This window comes from Mustelus asterias, chromosome 5 (assembly GCF_964213995.1).
Source record: "Mustelus asterias chromosome 5, sMusAst1.hap1.1, whole genome shotgun sequence".
Classification (NCBI taxonomy): Eukaryota; Metazoa; Chordata; class Chondrichthyes; order Carcharhiniformes; family Triakidae; genus Mustelus; species Mustelus asterias.
The window spans coordinates 121,654,782-121,677,312 of NC_135805.1; the positions used below are offsets into that span (position 1 = coordinate 121,654,782).

Consider the following 22,531-nt stretch of genomic DNA (forward strand, 5'->3'; position numbering starts at 1 on the left):
GGCCTTGCTAAAGTCCATGTAGACAACATCAACTGCACTGCCCTCATCTACCTTCTTGGTTACCCCTTCAAAAAACTCAATCAAATTTGTGAGACATGATTTTCCACTCACAAAGCTATGCTGACTGTCCCTTATCAGTCCTTGCATCTCTAAATGCCTGTAGATCGTGTCTCTCAAAATACCTTCCAACAACATACCCACTACAGGTGTGAGGCTCACCAGCCTGTAGTTCCCAGACTTTTCCCTGCAGCCCTTTTTAAACAAGGCACAACATCTGCCACCCTCCAATCTTCAAGCACCCACCAATCTTCAGGCACCTCACCTGTGACTATCGATGATTCAAATTGAGTTTGCTGTGCGCAAACTAACTGTGGAATTTCCTACATTATATCAGTGCCCACACGTTGAATGGACTTCACTGGCTGAGGTGCAATTTGGGGCTGTCCTGAGGTAGTGAAAGGTGCTATATAAATACAAGATTTCCTGGTGTCCAAAGACATTATTGAGCGTTCCTATGGTCATTCCTTCCTGACTGTGCTTCTGGTGGGTCTATCCTGATGCTGGGAGAAGACATACGCAGGAATGATAATGGAGGAATCTGGCACATTGGCAGAAAGATATGATTTTGTGATTATGGTTATGGCCGGTTGTTGCTTGACTAAGGAGTGGGACTCCTAATTTTGGCACAAAACCCCAGACGTTAGTGAGGAGGGCTTTGCAGAGTTGACTGGGCTGGGTGCGCCTATGCCGTACCCGACTTTGATGCCGGGGCATTGAAATTGCCGGTGGATTTCTTATCAATGATCAAAACTATAGAGGCTGTTGCAGTACAGGCACTGACCCATGACTCTTAACATGTTCACAATAAAAGGGGAACTTCCATACGTGAACTCATTCTTCTCCTTGGTCAAGCAATTGAGATCTTTCCCATTTCTAATTCTTGTGTACCCGTCAATGCTTTTGAATAATGGACAACTCTGGGTTCAATTAAGGAGACATGAGTTTTAACCGTTTATTCTTGGTGCAACCTATCTCCTTATCATTAGCCCACCCTACCCAAAGAAGTTTTACCAAAATATAAAAGCCGGAATTCTCCTGTCTCGTATGCCCTGCAACTACTGCCAGTGAAAACGAAGAATCTGGCACTCAGCCAAATCTCCGTTTACAGCAGCAGGACCGGAGAATCCCAGCCATGTGCGAGGTCGGAGAATCCCGGCCCGGTATCTACTGAAGCAATTAACAGTTACTTACAAGCAACAACATCAAAAGAAACCAACTTGGGGTGGCATGATGGCACAGTGGTTAGCACTGCTGCTTCACAGTGCCAGGTACCCGGGTTCGATTCCCCGCTTGGGTCACTCTCATTGTGGAGTTTGCACATTCTCCCCGTGTCTGCGTGGGTTTCCTCCGGGTGTTCCAGTTTCCTCCCACAGCCTGAAAGACATGCTGGCTCGGTACACTGACCCGAACAAGCACCGGAATGTGGCGACTAGGGGAATTTCACAGTAACTTCATTGCAGTGTTAATGTAAGTCTTACTTGTTAAATAAACTTTAAGTAAATTTTAACTTTAGGACAAAGGAATCTTTTTCTCTCCAAAGTGCTTAAACGTGTTGTAGCCTACTACATCCGAGACCACCTTTTTTGCAGTATCATGTTTGAATCCCTCATTAGGTTTCCACTCCCACCACAGCACAGCACTCTTAATAAAGTTTCAAATGACAGACTATATGACCGTGACTCTGATAAACTATCCCTCCTCATCCTTCTCGGCCTGTCCACTGCACCCGACATTGGAGATCATCCAAAATCAGTTGCTGGTGTCCTTACTTGCCCCAAGTCCTGTTCATCTATCAGCCCCACCGTGCTCATTGTCCGAGAGTGCCCTTGGCAGCTGAAGGCACAGTCACCAATGGGTGGAGTGACCAAACTGCAGATGGTCAAAGGGCAGAATTGGAGAAGTGCAGATATCGTGGAAGGTTGTGGGGCTAGAGAAGATGAGAAAGATAGGATGGGGATTGAGAATTTTAAAACTGAGGCGTTGCTTAATCAGGGGCTCAAGCTCTGGAATTCCATCCTGAAACCATTCCACCTCTAGGACGCTCTTTAAAAGCTGTCTCTTTGACCAAGGTTTTTATCACCTGTCTTAATACCTCGTTATGGGGTTGATGTCAAATTTTGATTGAAAATGCTCCTGTGAAGCAATTGTGCTAGTTTATTACATTAAAGGCACATCATAAATGTAAGTTGTTGCTGTTGGTAAAAGAGCTTGGTGTATTTTCTAACTTTGGATCACGCAGACAAAAGCACTTTGAGGCTGATGATGAACCCCTGGACTTGGGTCAGAACAATCTCTTCAATGCATGGGCATTGCCATCAAAAAAAAGTGAGGTTCAGAATTTAAGGATTCCTGTCCAGGGAAGAGAGGCCCATCCAGAAGAAGCAAAGCAATTTTAAAATAATGATGCCCCCTAAAGTGTCGGCTCAAATGAGCATCTGAAGTGCTGCTGAGGGTCTCCAGCGGCAGTAAGGAGAGAATCCATAACCCACATTAAAGTCTGGGTCATAATAGCAGCTTAATGTGTGCCGGGCCTGAGGCTGAGAGCCAGCAGTCAAACTACTGCAAGTACCAAGCAACGGTGTAACACCAAACTAAAACTGACTTTTAATTACCCAATCCACTTTGTTATATAAACATAATATGATACAGAAATATTCCTATGTGCATAACTGCACAATCTTGGGAGTGTCATAATTAATAAAGTAAGCAATAGTGCTTAAAGTGTCTTTAAAAAGCAGTTATCACCATTTTAGAAAGCCAATTAATACTCGTGTACAGAAATTCAATTTGAAAGCTGAGGGCTGATTTGATGCAATGAGAATTTTTGGAAGCAGTGATGTGGGGGCAGCCAAAAGGAAATCAGTGTAATATGGCACGACTGAAATTTCTCTGCCGTGACAGAATATTAACACATGTGATGAGCTTAATGATGAGAGTAATTTCTAGGCTTTAGCAGAAATCCAAGCAAACAACTGAACTGAAAAAAACCATCACATCATACAATAATATTTATTTCTTCTTTCAATTGATCAAATCCACTGGCTGCATTTTTCTACTATGGCGTGGTCCATGATGTATCTTACATGGCGGATTATTTTTCTAGGCTGGATGAAGTTTTTGAATCAAGCAAGAGGAATCCATTGCTAATCCACAAGGGCGGGGAGCTCAGTTTGAAGGTGTTAGATTTTTGTAGGCAAAGATGGAAGTTGCAATTTTTAACTGAGATCAAATCAGTGCCAAGCAGAAATGCGTAGCAAAAAATGTCAACATAACTAAGCCGAGAACCCGTTTCATGATTTAACAATCAGAATAAAACTCAGTCACTGCTTATGCCTCACACGATGGACACAAGAACTTCAATAAAATTCTACTCTCCCAGAGACTACAAAATAGAGTCCCTATCATCCTTTCAAAAGTGTTACACTCCTGAGCTGGGCTCTGGGCATTTGGTTATCAGGTGAATATTGACTAAAGTCAATGTAATAACATCCAATTATTTTTCACAGGTCAGCATGAGAAACAAAAAAAAGTATGGAAAATGTACTTGCAGACTTCATGGAAATTTTCCTTACCGCACTGTCAAGTGCAAAAGATATCTTCAAGTGTTTGCAGTACATTTGAAAGTTAAAAAGAGAATAAAGAAAAAAAATCTAAGAGCGATCACAGTCATAATATTAGCCTGAGGATTTTACCAAGTTGTCAGTTCAGCGCCAAATCTGTACTCGTGTAGCACACACTTGTAATCTTACCTTGAGATCAGCTTCACCAGCATTATGAGTGTCCTGACAGAAAATACTGTATCCTCCATCCCAAATGCCTCTGACCAACTGAGGAAACAAATAGACTTACCATGTAGTTATTGTTGGCTTATCTCACAAAACTAACAAAGATAAAAAAATCTTTCTCTGTCTCCCCAAAACCTTTCATAGAAAAATCCCCTCTATTCCAACACACACAAAAGAGTCACATTAACAAGAAATGAATATTTGTTCCTGCAAGCCTGTCTCTTCACAGGGCCCAAAGGTCGAGGCCCTCCTGTCTAGGATGGACTCCACACAGCTCAATGCATTTCCTGGTGAACAGTTAAAATCTTTCTATGAATTCAGGGCAGATCGTGAATCCTCGGCCAAAATAAGGTATAGAAGCAGCAAGGAGAATTGTGAATCTGAATTACTTGATGTATGAGGAAGACATTTTCATGAGCAGCTATAAAAACAAAGCGACAAAACTATGGACAACTATAGGATATTACCATAATGAATTGCATTATCTGGGGCTGACAGGGAGACGGGTATCTGGGGGGGGGGGTGTGCTGCCATGAAATTTTTAACGGAGAAGAATTCCTGTGTGGTTTTCCCCTGTGAAGATGACAGAAAATCTTATTTGTACATAGAAAATGATGAACGAAGGTTTGAAGCTCGTGCCAGACAACATCATTTCTCTGGTGTTCCCTTGCATCAGGTACACCATAACCTATTCATTGCCTTCCCAATCCATGGGTCAATTATTCCCTTCCAAATCCACTGTCAAATAATGTCACCCTCAAAGGAAAACAAATGCAGACAATAGGAACATGTCCAGAGATTTGCACATTGGATTTATTTAGGATGGCCAATGACATGCAACATGCCCCAAAATACATCTATAAAAAGAATGGGCAATGTCACGCTGTGTTAATCTTGGCAGGAAGGAGTGGGTATAGGTTTGGAGGGAAAGATTTGGGCTATTTTAACTCCCTATTTTGCATCCTGACAGCCTGCCCAAATCAGTTGGCTAGGATTGGGCTCACTCACTAACCACCCAAATTGTTGGATGTGGGGGATGGAAGGGTGGGGGGGGGGGGGGGGGGGGGGGGGGGGTAGTAGGGAGACTGAGGCTGTGTAATGCATGAAGAGGCAAGGAGACTAGTCGAAGCACAGACTTTCTTGTGGGCATTTGCTCCTCTTGCCCATGCAAAGAAATATTTTTAGACTTATCCTTGAGAGAAAGCTGTTCTTCCATTCCAGATTTTTACCTGCAACAGCTTGCCCTTGTTTGTAAACAACCTTTAGCGTGCAAACTTCCTAGCGGGGCTTTTCATTTGAAAGTAAATAGGAAACAGGATAAGCAATGGAACTTGGAAGTGCGATCAAAAGCTTGAATAGAAAGATGGCTCAGCCTCAAGGTTTCAACCTCCGCTCAGGGCCAAGCAGGGTGCAAGGTTGCAGATCATCGGGTTCGGTCTGAGTCAGCATCTGTGAGGGAAATGGAATCAGCAGCAAGAATTTACAATGGGGGCTGTTTTTTTCAGTTTCTATGAAGCCAAGTTAGAAGAAGCTGTGACTCATTTGTGGTTTGATGTTGGTCAGGCAATCTGACAGCACTGAGGTGGTTTGGGGATATTGAATCATTCAGCACAGAAGGAGGCCATTTTTCCCATCATGCCTGTGCTGGCCTCCCTCCTCATCTGCTTCCAACCTATTTGCCAATTATTTTAAAGACATAATTCCATTTTTACTCTATCAAACCCATTTGTAATTTTGAACAGCTCTATTAAATCTCCACTTAACCTCCTTGGCTCTAATGGTAACAATCCCATCTTCTCTTGTCTCTCCTGAAATCTGAAGTCCCCTCATCCCTTGAGAAAGGTGAAGGGGGAGACATTAGCACGTTGGTAGAAGCAGATGATGTTGGCACAAGGTAGAATGTAGATGATGAAGGAAAAGGACCAAGGATAAAATCTTTAGGCCTCGAGAGATGAGAATGCAGGGCAGGTTGGGTGCGGTTGGGGCTGGGACCACGTAGACAAGCCATCACTGGAGATGTACAGGCTAAGTAGGGAAAATAAGAATGTAACCTCATGAAGGCAATCCCTGGCAGCTGGACAAGACAAGTGAGGTGATGGAACAACTCCAGAGAAGGCAGAGATGGCTCACCTGGTCTGGGACAAATGTCCATGCAGGGAGACTTGTTAGTGCTGTTAGGGAGGGTTTAAACTAGATTGACAGGGGCAGAGGAACCAGACAGCATGTTCAGATAGCACAAATTCAGAGCAGGGAAGGGGAGACAGAAAATTAGTGAGTGGCTCTGAAAGACAGAAGAAGCAAAGATTAAAAGGTTTAAAGCACAGGAACTTGGCAATGTGAAAAAGTGTTTATTTAAATACAAGGATTATAGCAAACAAAGCCAATGAGCTGAGGACACGGAGGAATACATGCCAGCATTGCTGTAACAGAAACCTGGCTTAAAGAGGGACAAAAATTGCAGTTCAACATCTCTGGGTATAGGCTTTTTGTGAGACTTCTTACTGTGTTTACCCCAGTCCAATGCCGGCATCTCCACATCATGACTACTATAGGCTTTTCAGGCAGGATAGGGAGTAAGCTAAAAAAAGATGGGAGGTGGAACATTATTGGTTGAAGGATCAATAACGGCTGTGAGGAGGGATGAGATACTGAAAGAATCATCAAATGAGGCCATATGGGTTAAGCTCAGAAATAAAAAGGGGCAACCACACTATTAGGAGTGTACTATGGACCCATAGTGAGATGGGGATAGAACAGCAAATATGGAGGCAAATCTCTGAATGCAGAAATAGTTGGAGACACCAATTACCCTAATATCAACTGGGATACGAACAATGTAATAGGCACAGAGGGTACAAAATCAATGAACTGCATTCAAGAGAACTTTCTGAGCCAGCACGTAACAAGCCCAATGAGAAAGGGATTTAGTCTTAAAAGGGATTCTGGATTTAGTCTTAAAAAATGAAGCTGGGCAAGTGGATGAAGTAGCAGTGGGGGAGCACTTTGGAGATAGTGGCCATAATATAGTTAGGTTTAGCATCATTATGGAAAAAGATAAAGGTAGAACAGGAGTAAAAGTTATACATTGGGGAAAGACAAATTTTGTAAAGTCGAGGAGTGATCTGGTTACAGCTATCTGGAGGGAAATCAGTGATAGATCAGTGACAGGCATTCGCAATTCTATGGGCACAAATGGAGACAAAAGTTCTGAGCTCCCTCCTTAACTGCACTGTGGGTGTACCTACACCACAGGGACAGCAGCAGTTCAAGAAGCAGCTCATCACCACCTTCTCAAAGGCAGTTAGCGTTGGGTAATAAATGCTGGCCTAGCCAGTGACACCCATGTCTCATAAATTAATTTTTTTTAAGTGTGCCCACAAAACAAAAAAAAGGAAATAACGAATGCTCTGAGGATCATTTTCCAATCCTCAAAAGATACAGATGATATACCAGATGCTGGAATCTGAAACCAAAAGAGAAAATGCTGAAAAATCTCAGCAGGTCTGACAGCATCTGTAAGGAGAGAAAAGAGCTGATGTTGAGTCCAGATGACCCTTTGTCAAAGTTAAAAGGCATAGAAAGTGGGAGATATTTATACCGTAGGGTGAGAGAATGAAAGATGAGTTATAGCCACAGAAACAAAGGGAAAGGCAGCTAATGGCAGCCCACAGAGAGTATAAAAGGTGTGAATGGCCAAATGGCAGAGAAGCTGAAATCTGAGGGTAAACTGTGACAAATGAAGATGTAAGGGGAGGGGGGGAATGGGTGAGAGAGAGGTAAAATTGAGAAAAAGGGGGAAAGAGGAAATACCAGAGGATTGGATGTCTGTGAACATTGTACCAAAAACTGCCAAATCTAGAACCGCTGGTTATATAGAAGGATGTGGAGATGCCGGCGTTGGACTGGGGACACTACGACAGCGGATGAATGAACACCGCTCGACAATCACCAGGTAAGAGTGTTCTCTTCCTGTTGGGGAACACTTCAGCGGTCACGGGCATTCGGCCTCTGATCTTCGGGTAAGCGTTTTCCAAGGCGGCCTCCACGACACATGACAACGCAGAGTCGCTGAGCAGAGACTGATAGCCAAGTTCCGCACACATGAGGACGGCCTCAACCAGGATCTTGGGTTCATGTCACACTATCTGTAACCCCCACAACTTGCCTGGGCTTGCAAAATGTCACTAACTGTCCTGTCTGGAGACAATACACATCTCTTTAACTTGTGCTTTACGCTCTCTCCACTCACATTGTCTGTACCTTTAAGACTTGATTACCTGTAAAGACTCGCATTCCAACCATTATTTTGTAAATTGAATTTGTGTCTTTATATGTCCTGTTTGTGAACAGAACTCCCACTCACCTGACGAAGGAGCAGCGAGCGCTCCGAAAGCGAGTGGCTTTTGCTGCCAAATAAACCTGTTGGACTTTAACCTGGTGTTGTGAGACTTCTTACTGTATCTAGAAGGATACAGGGCAAGATAAAGCAGAAAAAGAAAGCTTATGACAGCCACAAAAAACTTGCTATTGTTTAAAGCCCTAAGGAGTATAGAAAGCACAGGGGTGAAGTAAAAAAATTTAGTTAGGAAAGCGGAGAGTGTATGAAAAATATTGGCAGATAAAATCAAAGAAAATCCAAAGATGTTTTATCAGTACACTAAGAGCAAGAGAATAAGCAAGGAAAGAGTAAGCCCTATCAGAGATGTACATGGTACCTTGGGCACTGATGCTGAAGATGTGGGCAGGGTTCTCAATGAATACTTTGTCTCCATCTTCACTAAGGAGAGCAATGATGCAGATATTCTAGTTTAAGCTCCAACATGCACAGTGAGAGGGGAAGTACTGGAGGGGCTGACATCCTTGAAGGTGGATAAATCACCAGGGCCAGGGGACTGTATCCCAGGCTGTTAAAGGAAGCCAAGGAGGAAATAACCAATGCTCTGGGGATAATTTTCCAATCCTCACTAGATACAGGTGATGTAGCAGAGGATTGGAGGTCTGCGAACATTGCACCAGTATTTAAAAAGGGTGAGGGGGATAAGCAAACTAATTATATTCCTGTCAGTCTGACTTTGGTGGTGGGCATTTATTGGAAGCAATTCTGAGACAGGATAAACTGTCACTTAGAAAGGCACGATTGATCAAGGATCGTCAGCATGCTTTTGTTAAGGGAAAATAGATTTTTTGGGGAGGCAACAAGGAATAATGAGGGCAGTGCAGTGGATATTGTATACATGGGATTTGGTAAGGCATTTGACAAGGTCCCACATGGCAGACTGGTCAGAAAAGTAAAGACCCAAGGAATATATAGGAATGTGATGAATTGGATCCAAAAATTGGCTTTGTTACGGGAAACAAAGATGGATGCTTTTGCTAATAGAAAATGTTTCTTGTGTTCTACAGGGCTCAGTGTTCGGTCCCTTGATGCTTATGTATATATTCTATAGGCAAATGGGGTTAGCATAGATGGGCATTTTGGTCGGCATGGACCAGTTTGGGCCGAAGGGCTTGTCTCCGTGCTGTGGATTCTATGATATTAAAGATTTGGACTTAAATGGGTGTCATGAACGGGAAATTTGCTGAGAATACAAAAATTGGCCATTTAGTCGATAGTGAAAAGGATATTGTAGACCCCAGAATGATATCAATGGTTTGGTTGAGTGGGTGGAGAAGTAGCAAATGGAATTCAATCTGGAAAAATGTGCGGTAATGCATTTGGGGCAAACAAAGTAAAGGAATGTTTAATAAATGAAAAAGTATTGAGAGAGGTTGAGAAAATGAGAGACCCTGGAGTGCATGTCTATAGGTCCCTAAAGGCGGCAGGATGGGTGGATAAGACAGTAAAGAAAGCATATGAAATGTTTTCCTTTATTGGATAAGGTATTAAATACAAAAGCAGGGATGTAATGATGGAACTGTATAAATCACTGGTTGAGCCACAGCTGGAGTTTTGTGTACAGTTCTGGTCACCACATGACAGGAAGGACATAGTTGCTCTGGAGAGAATGCAGAGGAGATTTACAAGAATGTTGCCAAGGCTTGAAATTTGCAGCTTTGAGGAGAGATTGGATGTGTTAAGTTTGTTGAGGGGGCAGAGGGGTAACCTGATTGAGGTGTAGAAGATTATGAAGGGTCTAGATAGAGTGGTCAATAGAGTGGTTGTAACCTGAAAAGATACAGACTGGGCACTGTGAGGTAAGATTAGAATAGGCAGCTAGTTTTTTTTTCCAGCTGGCACAGATACAATGGACTGAATGGCCTCTTTCTGTGCTGTAACCTTTATATGGTTCTATAATCCTATAGTCACAATAATAGCAAGCAATTGGTGACTTTGTGATGAGGGTGATGTGAACAGCACATAAACTGAGACTTTTCTTCTTCTTAGTCTTTTCATTCTTTGACAGAGCATAGGCAACAGGCAAATTCTCTCCATCTAATCCTGTGTTGGGCCAAATTCTACAGTTGTTGCCATGTAAAGCCCTCGGCTCTCATCTCCTTTTCTGTATCCTGCTTCCTGGTCTGCCTTGCTTTCTCTTCCCTTGCAAGTTCCATGTGAGAGTTTTCTTGTAAACTTATTCTGCAGCTTCCTCAAAGTATGGCCTATCCAATTCCACTTTTGCCTTTTGATTTGGAGGACTATTGGGTCTTGATTTATCTCCTCCCATAGCCTAATATTATTGATGGTATTTGGCCAGTGTATCCTAAGGATCCTTCTGAGGAATGTGTTGGTGAAGGATTGGATTATCATCAATATTGTTTTGGAGGTCCTCCATGTTTCGGAGTCATAAAGGAGAACAGACTTTACATTGGAGTTAAAGATCTTTAGCTTTGTGACCTTGGTGATCTCTCTTGATTTCCAGAGGTTGCAGAGAGTGATGAATGCTGCTCTGAGGCTGGAGAGATTGAAACACGGTTTCAAGAGGGATGGGCTCACACTGCTATGAGGCAACAAAGCATTCACGCATGCTTGCAATCTGCCATTTCCGATAGCGAGTGGTTGGTTATTTCCAATTATGAGTAGAATAAGTGGGAATTCACTTTTTCTCCCCACCATAAAGATGGGGAAGTAGTGATGAGATTTGCACAATGATGCACAAACACACAGCGATCTTCACAGCTGGGCAGTGGATTTGTAAAAAGAATCTGACTTGATCCAAATTGTTCCAGTTGCTTTGTGGTTGTATTTCTGTTCCACCCACATCCTCCACCACTTACAGAATCATAGGGCAGAATTTTACCAGATCTTTTCACAGTGTCAGGCTCAGACTGAATACCAGTATGCAGCTCTCCAGTTGCACAGCCTAGTGTTCACTCTAGGCTCTTGGAGTGAAAAAAAGAGTGGGTGGGGCTTAATAGAGCCAGCAAAGTCAGCTACACAGAGATCAGGACCCGCTTTTGAAAGGGTGATCTGTGCTAACCTGACAGTGCCAACCTGGCAGTACCAACCTGTGCCAGGGGACAGTGTCGGGGAACTGCCCGAGAAAGTCCCTCTCCCCCGGGGGCTATATTTACCATTGCATATGCCTGCACCCCCCCCCCCCCCCACCCCCCGCCCCCCCCCCCGAAGGGATCCCTCGACTGAGTCTCGTTTTTAAAAACCTATTGCAAACCTTGCCAATATGACATCACCTCGACTAAGCTCAGTGAGGAGGGGATCATATGGCTGGCTAATTATATTCAAATACATGCATAACAATTAAAATGAGGTTCTCACCCTTTGTGGGCGTGAACTTTGTGGTGTCACCAGCGAGGAAAATCGGGAAATGCAATCTCTCTGGAGTGAGTCTCGTTTCCTGATTCTCTCCAGATTCTCAGTCCATGTCACTGTTCTCTCTGACAGCGAACAGGGCTGAAAATTCCCTCCAACGAATAGGCTTCATTTCATTTCAGATTTAAGTGTGAGAATTTATAAGTATGTTTAACAAACAAGTCCAGCATTTGTTTCAATACCTTATCATATTTTTCGTGATTGTTACTTTTTTTAGGTAATGTGACAACAACTCAACATCTGGAGAAATGTGTTCTCACTTTACCTCCAACGTTTTGCAGAATTTACCAAAGTTCACAGCGATTCTCACGAACACTGGACACGGGTACAAATGAAACATAGAAACATAGAAAACTACAGCACAAAACAGGCGCTTCGGCCCCACAAGTTGTGCCGAACATATCCCTAAATTTTAGGCCTACCTATAACCCTCCATTCTATTACGTCCCATGTACTCATCCAGGAGTCTCTTAAAAGACCCTATTGAGTTTGCCTCCACCACCACTGACGGCAGCCGATTCCACTCGCCCACCACCCTCTGTGTGAAAAACTTCCCCCTAACATTTCCCCTGTACCTACCCCCCAGCACCTTAAACCTGTGTCCTCTCGTAGCAGCCATTTCCACCCTGGGAAAAAGCCTCTGAGAGTCCACCCGATCTATGCCTCTCAACATCTTATATACCTCTATTAGGTCTCTTCTCATCCTACGTCTCTCCAAGGAGAAAAGACCGAGCTCCCTCAGCCTATCCTCATAAGGCATGCCACTCAATCCAGGCAACATCCTTGTAAATCTCCTCTGCACCCTTTCAATCTTTTCCACATCCTTCCTGTAATGAGGCGACCAGAACTGAGCACAGTACTCCAACTGGGGTCTGACGAGGGTCTGACGAAGCCACGAAATTTCAAAACCTCTACTGCTTGCCCAACATACAAACTTAGTTTTAAGTTAATCATTAATTAAACATTTATATTAATTAAACAATAGTTTAAAGTCAATGAAACAAGTCCTTTTTTTGTACCAATAACTATTAAATAAGAATTAGATTTACTGTTTCTTATTGTTTAATCTGTTTGCGCGCTCTATGTTGCAAGTTGAAATGGTTGCCACCTCTTTCGAAGTAGATTAACCTGACTCCAGCAATAACAAGGTCGCCCGAACGTCCAAACACCTATTTGCAACATTTTGGCATTTCCTTAATGGTGCAAATTTTGCACATCTTCTCGCGGGTAGTTTCTCCTTTACCACCTAGAAATTGGATTGCTCGCTCTGTGTGTTCCTAAAGAGGCAGGGAGCCCTCATTCCTTTATTGCTGATCAGGTAAAGGCAGTAGTTATGGTGTCACAGGAACTCATTGGTCCCAAGGTCAGCCGGAATAGGCCATTCGGACAGTGAAGTGGGGACAGACAGAAAGTAACTGGGAGCCGGCCAAGCAGGAGACATGCCAGTGGATATAATGTAGAGCCTTGCTCCTCCCGATTTCACAATAGATGTGTAGAATGTTTTAAATATGTCTTTGCTGGCATGTCCCTTTGGGGACCACTGGCTTTTGGTAAAATGTGCCTGAAGAAATGGACCCAGAGCAGTTTTGCGAAGGGGATGTCACATGAGGTGTGCCTGTGTGGCCACTGGACATTCCAGGTGCAGATTCAGCAAGTCCTGGCTCTCAGTATCTAGCTCATGTCACTGCTGCTGCAGAACAATAGCCAGAAGGCCCCAAGGTGTTGCAAAGGATGGGTCTGGTCATAATGTCACGGAATGCTCCAAGGAGTTCCAGTAAGGGGCTGGAAAATGAGTAGAGGCCCCCAGGCCATATGCCTGACATGAAATGTACATTGTGAATATCAAAAGTATTGAAATTGTATCGAGACATCTCAGAGTGGAACATGGAGAAAAGTTCAACTCTATTGCCATTTCTGTAATTTTAAATTCAAAATGGTTTGTATATTTACAAATTTTGTGAATAAAGTGTATTTTGAAGAAAGAAATGTTTGATATTGTCACTCGCACATTGGGTATGTGTTCTCACTGCTGTAATGTGAGCTGGTGGAATGCACACATGATGTCATTGGCATGATGAACAAGGGATATCATTGATATGATGCACATGTGTTATCACTGTTGCCATGCATGCATGTTATCAGTGGTGTGTTACATATGTGTTATCACTGCTGCAGTGGATGCCTGTTATCACAGATGTGTTACACATGTGTTATCACTGCTTCAATGCATGCATGTTATCACTGGTGTGTTACACACATTATCACAGATATGTGTTGCACATGTATTATCAACGGTGCATTATTAACGACAATATCCCTGATGTGACAGCACGTATGTGATGGCAAAATAATATTTTTAACGCAATGCTAGTAATCTCATTGGTGCAATTCATGAGTGCTCCAGAATAGTGCAAATTCTGGAAGTAAAGTTGTGCTGGTTGGGTGGATTGGTCATGTTAAATTGTCCCTTTGTGTTCTAAGATGTTCAGGTTAGATGGATTAGCCATGGTAAATGCGTGGAGTTATGGGGATAGGGCGGGGAGAAGGCTGGGATAAGAAACTGTTTAAATACTAATCAGGCACTGAAATTCATCTCAAAGGCATGCGATTATTTAAAATAAATAATTTTCCTAATTGTGGTGAGACGTTTCGGAACCCTTCTCTTCATGAGGAAATAGTGGCGCTAAAGTGCTAGGAAGTTAGGTAGCTATCTCGAATAATTTATAATTTTGATTTATTTTGTCAAGTAAATCATTGAGCCGCCATCTCTGAGGAGGTCAAATAAATCCATATTATGTTAAAATTGACAGAGTCCCCTCCAGAATTTGACCCCACCATCTCGATAAACTTTGCAGTGCAGGACTATGGGAGTGCTGCATCGTCAGATGAGAAATGAAATCATGGGCCACAACTTCCTGTTCTGGTGGATGTTAAAAATTCAATGGAACCACCAAAAAGAAAAAAAGAAAACGATTGTCGGTGTTCTGGCTAACATTTTTCTTTAAGCGAGCAAAAATAATAGTTAATTGGTCATTCAAGTCTTGTTGTCTGTGGGATCTTTTGCACACAAAATGGCTGCTTCACCTCCCTGTACAATAAAGACCCCTCTTCAAATTGATTCATTGCACACAAATGGTTTTGAGTAATGTTTGGGAGGAATAATAATAAACTGCTATGTGCAGGGGGTGGGGTGTTTTTGGACATAGGCTGTAAAGACAGGCTTGGAGGAAACATTCTTTTCATGTACTTTCTCATATTTGCTCCCCAAACATTCTGTTGCAACCATTTCTTCAGCAGCTGAACATGGAATATATAATGATAACACAATGGAATTAAAACTAATAGATATGGATTTTATTTAAAACACCAGTGCTCAGATGTTGTGTCAGAGGAATTTGACAATCTTTTAGCCAAATGGGTATGATATAAATGCATAAAAAAAGAGGCTGGGGAAGGAAGCAAACTTATGAGTTCTTTGCAGCTACACAGAGAATTGGAATAAGGATTAATTTTTAAAAAACTTAACAAGCTGAAGCAGGACAAGGAAATGACTCAGTGTAAATATGACTAGTTCTCTATATAATCTTGCCTAATTATAATCAGAACATGTTAAAAGTTCATTTTCACATTTGTATAATGTACAGAAACACAGAGAATTGCAGTATTAAGAGGTTACATCTCATAGAATCATAGAGTGCAGAAGAGGCCCTTCAGCCCATTGAGTCTGCGCCAACACATTAGAGACACCTGAACGCCCACCTAATCCCATCTGCCAGTGCTTGGCCCTTTTAAGTGATTTCAATTTAAAAATGTTCCCTGCTTACTGCATCTTTCCTGAAGACAGTAACTCACACCAGCACTTCACTGATATCGTGCTTGGATGTCCATTCTTCAAAGCAGGTCCTGAACAGCGAGTGTTCAATGGGCTAATCTAACTCAGGAGAATCACAGTTGGGCTGGATTTTAAAACTTATCTGACAGTCCCACTTTTCACTTTGCAGCTTAGGGTGCTGTATCATAACGAGGAATATGTGACTGACCCCTAATTTTTTTTACTTCTTTTATCACGCTCCAGGGAGCCAGCTGCCCCTCATCACAGTGCACCATCAAGGAAAGGCTCAACGCCAAGCAGGGATCGCACTGCGGATCTGGGCCACTTGGTTAACACAAAGCCAACTGACCTTCAGATTGTTTTTATTCAACACAAATAGTAAGGAGGAACTGTTAAGACTACAAGATAGAGAGAGCAAGGCATGAAAATACTCTGGCAGGGGGAAGAAAACAACAAATTAGTTCATTACAACTGTCACAATGTTCACACTTCTCACCTCACAAAACATGTATAAGGAAAGGAGCGTTAATCCAATGTTATAGACCACTAGTATTCCCCTAGAAGATAAAGGTGCTTTGTTCTGCATGTACTTTGGTCCAGCCCAAACCACGAAGAGGTACAGGAGACTAAGTATAAAAGTAGGGGGATACTTATCTAGAAGAAAAAAACCCTCAACTCTGGAATCTGGAATAAGAGAGAAATGAATGTGAGAACAAGCTCTTTGAGAACAAAACTGCTTTCAAATTGCAACTATATACACAGTAAATAATAAATAGAGCTTAACTTGCAGTCAGCTTTGAGATGATACACAATGCAGTACACATCAGGTATGATTTGACTTGTTTATGATACATAGAAAATAAGCATGTTATTATCTTTCTCAAGAATTGTGAAACCGTGTGGAAAAATGTACAACCCAAATTAATACAAATGTTCATTTCCATCCAACTCTCCCCACCCGTACAGCATCTGCTGATTGCATTACAGAATGAACACATCGTGAGTGAAAGCATCGCAAATGAAATTACATTTTTAAAATTGCTTTTTGCATTTTGCTCATAATGGATTGAAAATTTGCCATTATCTAAGCTACAAACTGAATAAACCTTAATTCCCCAGCATTAAGCAAATTGTTATGGTTCAGTGCACTGCTAAGCACAGTGAATCAACAAGTTGTTCATGTTCACTACCAGCCAGCTGAAGAGGAAGCTTTCAGATAGAGACAGAATGCCACATTGATAGGCTATCTGAAATAAAGGAGGAAGCACAAGAACTACTGGGCAACACTTTCTGATAAGCTGCCTTGAATCAACCAAAATGTTCCAACATGAATACTTTGGTGGCAATACTGGGTAAAGCTACCCACGCTGGGAACATCAAGTTGGGAACAATCTGCCTCTTTCTCCCGAGGATTGGGTCGCTTTCTGGTTTTTTTGCCCATCACATTGCTTTGTACACAATTGTTTATGTTGCAAAGTGAGCCCTTGTTTAAAGTAGGTGGCAAAGATACCTGACTGGATGTGGAATAAGGTATTCTGCTTTCTCTGCAGATAGTCAGGTTTCTGCAGTTACCAATCATGAATGAAACTGGAGGGAAGCATGAGTCTTTAGCGTCTGTTAAGACATTTAAATAACGGCTCCAACAAAACATCACTAATAATCCATCCTTGCACAACTTTTCAAACATGCAGTGAAAAGGTGTCAAATAAAACAGAATGAGTGACGAGAGGAAGAGGAAGGAGTGAAATGTCACAAAGTTATTATTCAAGTGAATGAAAATGCTTATATTAGCCATCCCCTCTTTGCACATTTATAATTTAGAATGTGTATGCTAACACACTAAATACCATGGTACGTGCCTCTATCCTATACACTCCTATTTCATTCTATTTAATGAGAGCTTCTCTTTAGCCGCAATTGCCTTTCGTCATTTCAGGATTTTCAACCAGCATTTTCCAGCCCTTCCTCCAGTGGGATCTTCCAGTCCTGCCGAAAGTGACCACGCTCCACCCCTGCACCCCAAAGAACAACACAGATGGCCATTGACTTTGACCGGACCAGAACATCCCACCAGTGGCCAATAGCGAGTCGCCTCCATCCCGCCAGGGAGAGGGACGGAAATCCCGGCCAATATTGAATTTAGGATTTGTGTCCTACTCAAAAGAAAAGCCCAGGGTCATGGTGCCTTGTTGGTCTGTGTGCGATAAAATAGTAGGGAACAGTTAAATCTAATCAGAGAGTGCCGGGCCAGAAATCTACCATAAAGCAGTCTGGAAATAAATTAATATCTGGCATTTACGTAACATCTTTTATAACCTCAGGTTATCTACGGGCAATGAAATAACTTTGAACTGCAATCACTATTGTATGGTAGGAACCAGAAATAGCACTGTGAGTCGAAAAGAGGCACCTAAATGTTTGATATAAGAACAGACAATGCTGGAAAACTCAGCAGGTCTGGCAGCATCTATTGAAAAAGAAACAGAGTTCACGTTTCAAGTCCGTATGACTCTTCTTCAGAGCTAAAGGGAGCTAGAAATGTGATGGGTTTTATATTGTTCAAGAGAGGGGTGGAGCAAAATAGAAGGTCAGTGTGGGAGCTCAGGAGCGATTTGACAAAGATGTCACGGGCACAAAGCAACAAAATTGTTAATTATACAGTTTTAAAGGCTAAGGCAGGTGTTAATAGTGGCATAAAGGTCAGACAGCAGAATATATTAATAGCAGAACAAGGGGCAGCACTCTCTGAAAGCAAAACATTTGAACAAGTTACAGACAGACCCTGTGGGGAAAAGGGGTTGGGAATAAAACATATCAAGATGGTTCGTGGTTCATGGTGTGAAGTTGTTGAACTCAATGTTAAGTCCCACAAGACTGTAAAGTGCCATCGGAGTATAAGGTGCCGCTCCTCCAGTTTACACCGGGCTTCACTGGGACATGGTAGCAGGACAGGAAAAAAATGTGGTTCATGGGGGCAAGATGGTGAATTGAAATGGCAAGCGGCAGGGAGGTCACTAAAACCCTAAATGTTTGACTCAGCGAAATAACATAAGCAGCAGAAACACAATCGAATGCAGATGGCTGCTCGAGTGGTCAAGGGTGGTTTGTTCAATTTGCAGCCTCCCCTGGAAGTGTGTATGTGGGGATCTCACTTCTGAAAGATCTACTTTGCTAAGGAAGAAGTTGCTGACAAAATATTGATAGAAGCAGAGATGATGATGGATGTGGTGGAAGTAGATAGGGAAGGATGGCCAGTGCTCAGTGTGGACCTGGCCCAGATGGCTTGCATCCCTCATTGCTAACAAAAGTTGGGGTGGATGCAGTGGATGAAAGGCCTGTCATAATCTTCTCTTGATATAGAGGAGGTTCCAGAGGATGAAAGGATGAATCATGGAATTATCCTGCACAAACGGAAGCCATTTACCCATTCATGCCTCTGTCAATTTTCTCAACAAGCAATCCATTTAGTTCCACCCACACCACCTCCCCACCCCCCCCCACCCCACCTCCCCACCCCGCCCCCCCCCCACCCCCCCAGCCTTTCCTCAAAACTAAGCAAATATTCAGTTCTTTTTTGAAAGTTACTATTGAATATGCTTCTAATGCCCTTTCAGGCTGTGCACGCCAGATCACAACAACTTGCTCTGTTAAAAATAAATTCTCCACACCTCACCTCGGATTCTTTTGTCAAATTGGTGACTTCTGGTTACAAGTCTGACCAGATCACCACTGGAAACTGTTGCACCTTCTTTATCTTATCAAAACCCTTCTTGATTTTGAGCAAGTGAACTAAATCTCCCCTTAACACTCTCAGCTCTGAGGATAATAATGCCAGCTTTCTGGTCTCACCATTAACTGAAGGCTCACATCCCTGGTACCATTCTGGTAAATCTCCTTAGCACACTCTCCTTGACATCCTTTTTAAAGTATGATATTCAGAGCAGAACACAATACTCCAGCTGGGGCCTAACCAGCGATTTATAATAAGTTAAAAAGATTTCTCTTTTGGTGCCTAACCAGCTTTCCTTTGACTATCCTTTTTACTATTTATATGTTTATAAAAGACATCCATTTATACTACTCACTGAGTCTATTTTCATGCATTCCATTTGCACTTCTTATTTCCTTCTTCAGTTCCCCTCTGCACTTTCTGTAGTCAGTTTGAGCCTGGCATTTATCATAAGCCTTCTTTCTCTATCTTGTTTTAAACTTTGTGGAATGCATTGATGCCAAGTTGGCTGAATGACAGGAAACAGTAGTGCTAAAAGTTTGTTCTTTCAAACTGGAGGAAGATAGATAGTGGGGTTTCCCAGGATTTGGTACCTGGAGCACTGTTTTTCCCGATATATATTAATGGCTTAGATTTGGGTTTACTGGGCATGATTTCAAAATGTGCAGATGACACAAAACTTGCAAGTACAATGAACCATGAGGAGGATCGTGATAGACTTCAAGAGAACATGGATTAGGGAGACTGGCAAGCTTGTGGTAGATGCAATTTAATGCACAGAAGTGTGAAGTGATACATTTTGTTAGGAAGAGGAGAGGCAATATAAATAAAGAGTATAATTATAAAGGGGTTGTACAGAGAGAAAGATCCAGGGGTATATGTGCACGAATCATTGAAGGAGGCAGGTCAGGTTGAGAAAGTAGTTAAAAAGGCATACAGGATCCAGAACATTATAAATAGAAGCACAGAGTACAAAAGCGAGGAAGTTACGTTGAACCTCTATTAAACGGCGACTCAGCCTCAACCGGTGACTTGTGTTCAATTCTGGACACCACATTTTAGGAATGACGTGAAGGCTTAAGAGATGGTGCAGAAAGAATTTACGAGAATGGTTCTAGGAATGAAGGATTTTACTTACATGGATAAACTGGGGAAGATTAAATTGTTCACGTCAGAAAAGGTTGAGATAATATGGAGATGTTCAAAATCATAAGGTGTCTAGGCTGTTCCTAATGGCAGACAGGCCAAGAACCTGAGAACACAGATTTAAAGTGAGTGACCAAAGAACCACGAGTGACCTAAGATAGAACTTCTCTTAATGCAGCGAGTGGTTAGGATTTGGAATGCACTACCTGAGAATGTGGTGGAGGAAGATTTGATCGTGGCTTTCAAATGGAAATTGGGTAAGAAGCTGAAGAGAAATATTTGCAGAGCCACTGGGGTCCTGCTTCTGCTGGCAATATCAATGGCATCACCTATTTCTGTTCCTCCCTCAGCCCATCTGCTGCTGAAACTCTCCATGTCTCTGTTACCTCTATGGTAGTCATGATGTGGAGATGCCGGCGTTGGACTAGGGTGAACACAGTAAGAGTTTTAACAACACCAGGTTAAAGTCCAACAGGTTTATTTGGTAGCAAACACCATTAGCTTTCGGAGCGCTGCTCATCTTGAAGGAGCAGCGCTCCGAAAGCTAATGGTGTTTGCTACCAAATAAATCTGTTAGACTTTAACCTGGTGTTGTTAAAACTCTTACTCTTACCTCTACACAGTGGCACAGTGGTTACCACTGCTGCCCCACAGTGCCAGGGACCCGGGTTCAATTCTGGCTTCAGGTCACTGTCTGTGTGGAGTTCACACATTCTCCCCGTGTCTGCGTCGGTTTCCTCTGGGTGCTCTGGTTTCCTCACACAGTCCAAAGATGTGCAGGTTAGGTTGATTGGCCATGATAAATTGCCCCTTAGGGTCAGGTGGGATTAGGAGAGTAAATATGCGGGGTTACGGGGATAGGACCTGGGTGGAATTGTTGTCAATGCAGGCTCAATGGACCAAATGGCCTCCTTCTGCACTGTAGATTCTATGATACTCAACTATTCCAATCCCTCCTGTTCTGCCTTCCAAACTTCACTTGCAAAATTTGTACACATCCGATCCTCTGCTGGCTGTATCCCACCTCACACCAAGTCCTGTTCATACATTACCTTTGCTTTAAAATTACCATCCTAACTTTCAAATCCCTCCATGACCTCACCTTTCCCTACCTCGGTAACCTTCTCCAGCCCTACAAGCCCCTAAGATCTCTCCAATTCTGACCTTCTGAGCATTCCCAATTTTTATTGTTCCAGTGGCAGTGGCCTCAGCGGCCCAGACGCAAATATCTGGAACTTCCCCTCTAAACCTCTCCGCGTCTTCTTCTTTAAAGCATACCTTGTCACTTGCCCTTATGTGACAATGTGCCTTATTTTAGTTGGTAACGCTCTTGTGAAGGATCCTGGTATATTTTACTATGTTAAAGGCATTATAAAAATGCAAGATGTTGAGTCAAACATATTGTGATGTCTCTTTTAGACTCACATTGGCAATATGGATTATAAGAACATAAGAAATAGGAGCAGGAGTAGGCCATCTAGCCCCTCGAGCCTGCCCCGCCATTCAATAAGATCATGGCTGATCTGACGTGGATCAGTACCACTTACCTGCCTGATCCCCATAACCCTTAATTCCCTTACCGATCAGGAATCCATCCATCCGCGCTTTAAACATATTCAGCGAGGTAGCCTCCACCACCTCAGTGGGCAGAGAATTCCAGAGATTCACCACCCTCTGGGAGAAGAAGTTCCTCCTCAACTCTGTCTTAAACCGACCCCCCCCCTTTATTTTGAGGCTGTGTCCTCTAGTTTTAACTTCCTTACTAAGTGGAAAGAATCTCTCCGCCTCCACCCTATCCAGCCCCCGCATTATCTTATAAGTCTCCATAAGATCCCCCCTCATCCTTCTAAACTCCAACGAGTACAAACCCAATCTCCTCAGCCTCTCCTCATAATCCAAACCCCTCATCTCCGGTATCAACCTGGTGAACCTTCTCTGCACTCCCTCCAATGCCAATATATCCCTCCTCATATAAGGGGACCAATACTGCACACAGTATTCCAGCTGCGGCCTCACCAATGCCCTGTACAGGTGCATCAAGACATCCCTGCTTTTATATTCTATCCCCCTCGCGATATAGGCCAACATCCCATTTGCCTTCTTGATCACCTGTTGTACCTGCAGACTGGGCTTTTGCGTCTCATGCACAAGGACCCCCAGGTCCCTTTGCACGGTAGCATGTTTTAATTTGTTTCCATTGAGATAGTAAT

General features: G+C 42.8%; 1 protein-coding gene across 4 annotated transcripts in view; it reads right to left on the bottom strand.

Moving 5' to 3' along the window:
- Positions 1-22,531, bottom strand: part of elovl5 (ELOVL fatty acid elongase 5) — a 107,788-nt gene that overhangs the window by 20,470 nt on the left and 64,787 nt on the right. For all 4 annotated transcript variants that reach the window (XM_078213279.1, XM_078213278.1, XM_078213280.1 and 1 more), the window contains 2 exons: positions 15,942-16,129; positions 3,810-3,887 (listed from right to left, as the gene is read on the bottom strand). In XM_078213279.1, the coding sequence (XP_078069405.1) occupies positions 3,810-3,887; positions 15,942-16,129 (266 nt within the window). The remainder of the gene's footprint in view (positions 1-3,809; positions 3,888-15,941; positions 16,130-22,531) is intronic.